The sequence below is a fragment of the Electrona antarctica genome (genome assembly GCF_951216825.1).
Source record: "Electrona antarctica genome assembly, chromosome: 4".
NCBI lineage: Eukaryota > Metazoa > Chordata > Actinopteri > Myctophiformes > Myctophidae > Electrona > Electrona antarctica.
This window is the reverse complement of record NC_136809.1, coordinates 1,574,025-1,576,524: the sequence shown is the minus strand read 5'-3', so window position 1 is coordinate 1,576,524 and position 2,500 is coordinate 1,574,025. Positions and strand designations below refer to the sequence as shown.

General features: G+C 42.1%; 1 protein-coding gene across 1 annotated transcript in view; it reads left to right on the top strand.

The window, feature by feature from the left end:
- esf1 (ESF1, nucleolar pre-rRNA processing protein, homolog) overlaps nucleotides 1-2,500 on the top strand; it is a 49,224-nt gene that overhangs the window by 8,748 nt on the left and 37,976 nt on the right. The window contains exon 7 of the mRNA XM_079499543.1: nucleotides 1,686-1,799. Within this exon, the coding sequence (XP_079355669.1) occupies nucleotides 1,686-1,799 (114 nt within the window). The remainder of the gene's footprint in view (nucleotides 1-1,685; nucleotides 1,800-2,500) is intronic.

Below are 2,500 nucleotides of genomic sequence, written 5' to 3'. Positions count from 1 at the left end.
CAAAGACGCTGCACGCAGCGACCAGGTGACGCACACACACACACGCACGCACGCACGCACGCACGCACGCACGCACACACACAAACGACTGGGGAGAGCTGTGCAAAGACGCTGCACGCAGCGACCAGGTGACGCACACACACACACACGCACGCACACACACACGCACGACTGGGGAGACACTCCGCATAGTGACAAGGTGACTGTGTGTGTGTGTGTGTGTGTGTGTGTGTGTGTGTGTCTCCAGGTCTCCTCCAGGTTAGTTGTGTGTATAATGTGTGTCTCTCCAGGGGCCCGTTCCACGAAACTTGGATTAGAGATTAAACCGGGATTTAACAGATATCCTGGTTTAATATATGCTGGATCAGCAATTAACCGGTTTCAGGAAAGCTGGTTAATCTTGCCAGATTAAGTTTGCCAGTTAACCTGGATATGTTGAGGCTTGATTCAGTTTCATGAAAGCAATGCCACACTAGTTACCATGGAAACTAATGCTGTGGACTTAGCCTGCTCCGGACCAGGCTAACAGCCAGGTTTAACCTAATCCTGATGTCTTTACTGTTCATTAAGCAGTCAATCTGATCACAAACCAATGATGTTTTCCACACTTATTCAATTATTATGGGTTTATGTTGCCTTGTTTTAATCGGTCTGCATTAAAGGACTAATTTAAGCACTATATACAAAATCAAAGAACCAAAATATATAGGCTGCACAACCTCCTCATGACAGCTTGTGAGCTTGTAGATCAGCTGCTTTTGGTGAATGTTCCCCCAGAATAGATTTGCTGTCGTGCAAGTGCACGGTTAAGAATAATTATTATATTATATTATATTATATTATATTATATTATATTATATTATATTATATTATATTATATTATATTATATTATATTATATTATATTATATATTTTTTTGTTGTAAAAGTGAAAACCACTAAATATTACCATTACTCATTGTTTTACAACATATTACGATTGTAACGTTTCACCCACTATTGAACCCATGACCCACAGTTCACCAGTCTGGCCCCTGTCTGGACAACAACCCCCTTCCCCAAAGGTAGCTCCCTCAGAGGAGAATTATGTTTTAAGTTAATAGTAGTGGTAAAATGTAAACTATATTTTTGGGGTAGTTAATCATTCAGTCTATCCACTATTGAGAGTATGTTCTCTCTTTAATTACAGCAGCAGTATTTATTTTAGAAGCTTAAGTCCTTGTATCAGTAAGTCTGGAATAGATTAGTAAAGATACTGAGATATACAGAAGGGGGCAGTAATGCAACTATTAAGGATGCAAACTGCCATAATACCCCATGAAGAAGAAGGATCAGTGTTCCACCGAATGGGTCTAGAGAGGAAAGGCCAGGCTCTGCATTCAGCCAGGCTTTATGATCCTGGCTCGCTAAATCCACCCATTCTAAGCCTCGCTTGGCTTTATGATCCTGGCTCGATAAATCCACCCATTCTAAGCCTCGCTTGGCTTTAGTGGAACGGAATAAACCAGGCTGTACAGAACAGGATTTAAAAAGCCTGGTTTTGGCCTAAATCCTGGATTAGTTAATCCAAGTTTCGTGGAAGAGGCCCCTGGACTCCTCCAGGATAGCTGTGTGTATAATGTGTGTGTGTCTCCAGGTCTCCTCCAGACTAGCGGTGTGTAACATGGTGTGTGGTCTCGTCTCCAGGTCTCCTCCAGACTAGCGGTGTGTAACATGGACTGGGATAAGATCAAAGCCAAAGACCTGATGTTTGTCTTCAACTCCTTTAAACCTAAAGGGGGAGTGGTCATCTCTGTGAAGGTAACGCCCACTACACACACACACACACACACACACACACACACACACACACACACACACACAAGACAAGACACACATAGAAACATAGCTTTTTCTGAAAACTGTCAGGATGTAGACGACATTTTTAGAATCTGATCTCAGGTCAAAATGGGTTAAGATGACGAGTAATTGTCACTTGTTAATTGTGATGAACAGTTCTACTGCGTAACCCGCGTTCCCTGCTATTTAACAGTTCTACTGCCTAACCCGCGTTCCCTGCTATTTAACAGTTCTACTGCGTAACCCGCGTTCCCTGCTATTTAACAGTTCTACTGCCTAACCCGCGTTCCCTGCTATTTAACAGTTCTACTGCCTAACCCGCGTTCCCTGCTATTTCATCCAATATTCTACGCTGCTGAGATTGTTTTATTACCTTTGGAGCATAACGCTGAAGTATTCACAGCTTTCAACCACGAAAATCAAATGAATTTGATTGTTGACCCATTCTGGACGGGAACCCCTTTTGGTGTTTTAACTAAGCATTATGTTATACTTTAGCTATTTAAAAATAGCAGATCTACAAGCTCGTAGCACGCCACCGAGTGGCACGCTACGAGCTTGTAGATCTGCTATTTTTGAAAAATCGTGAAAACGCGCCTCAAATTGTGTGTTCTACTAATATGATAGATTGTGTTCTACTAATATGATGGATTGTGTTCTAC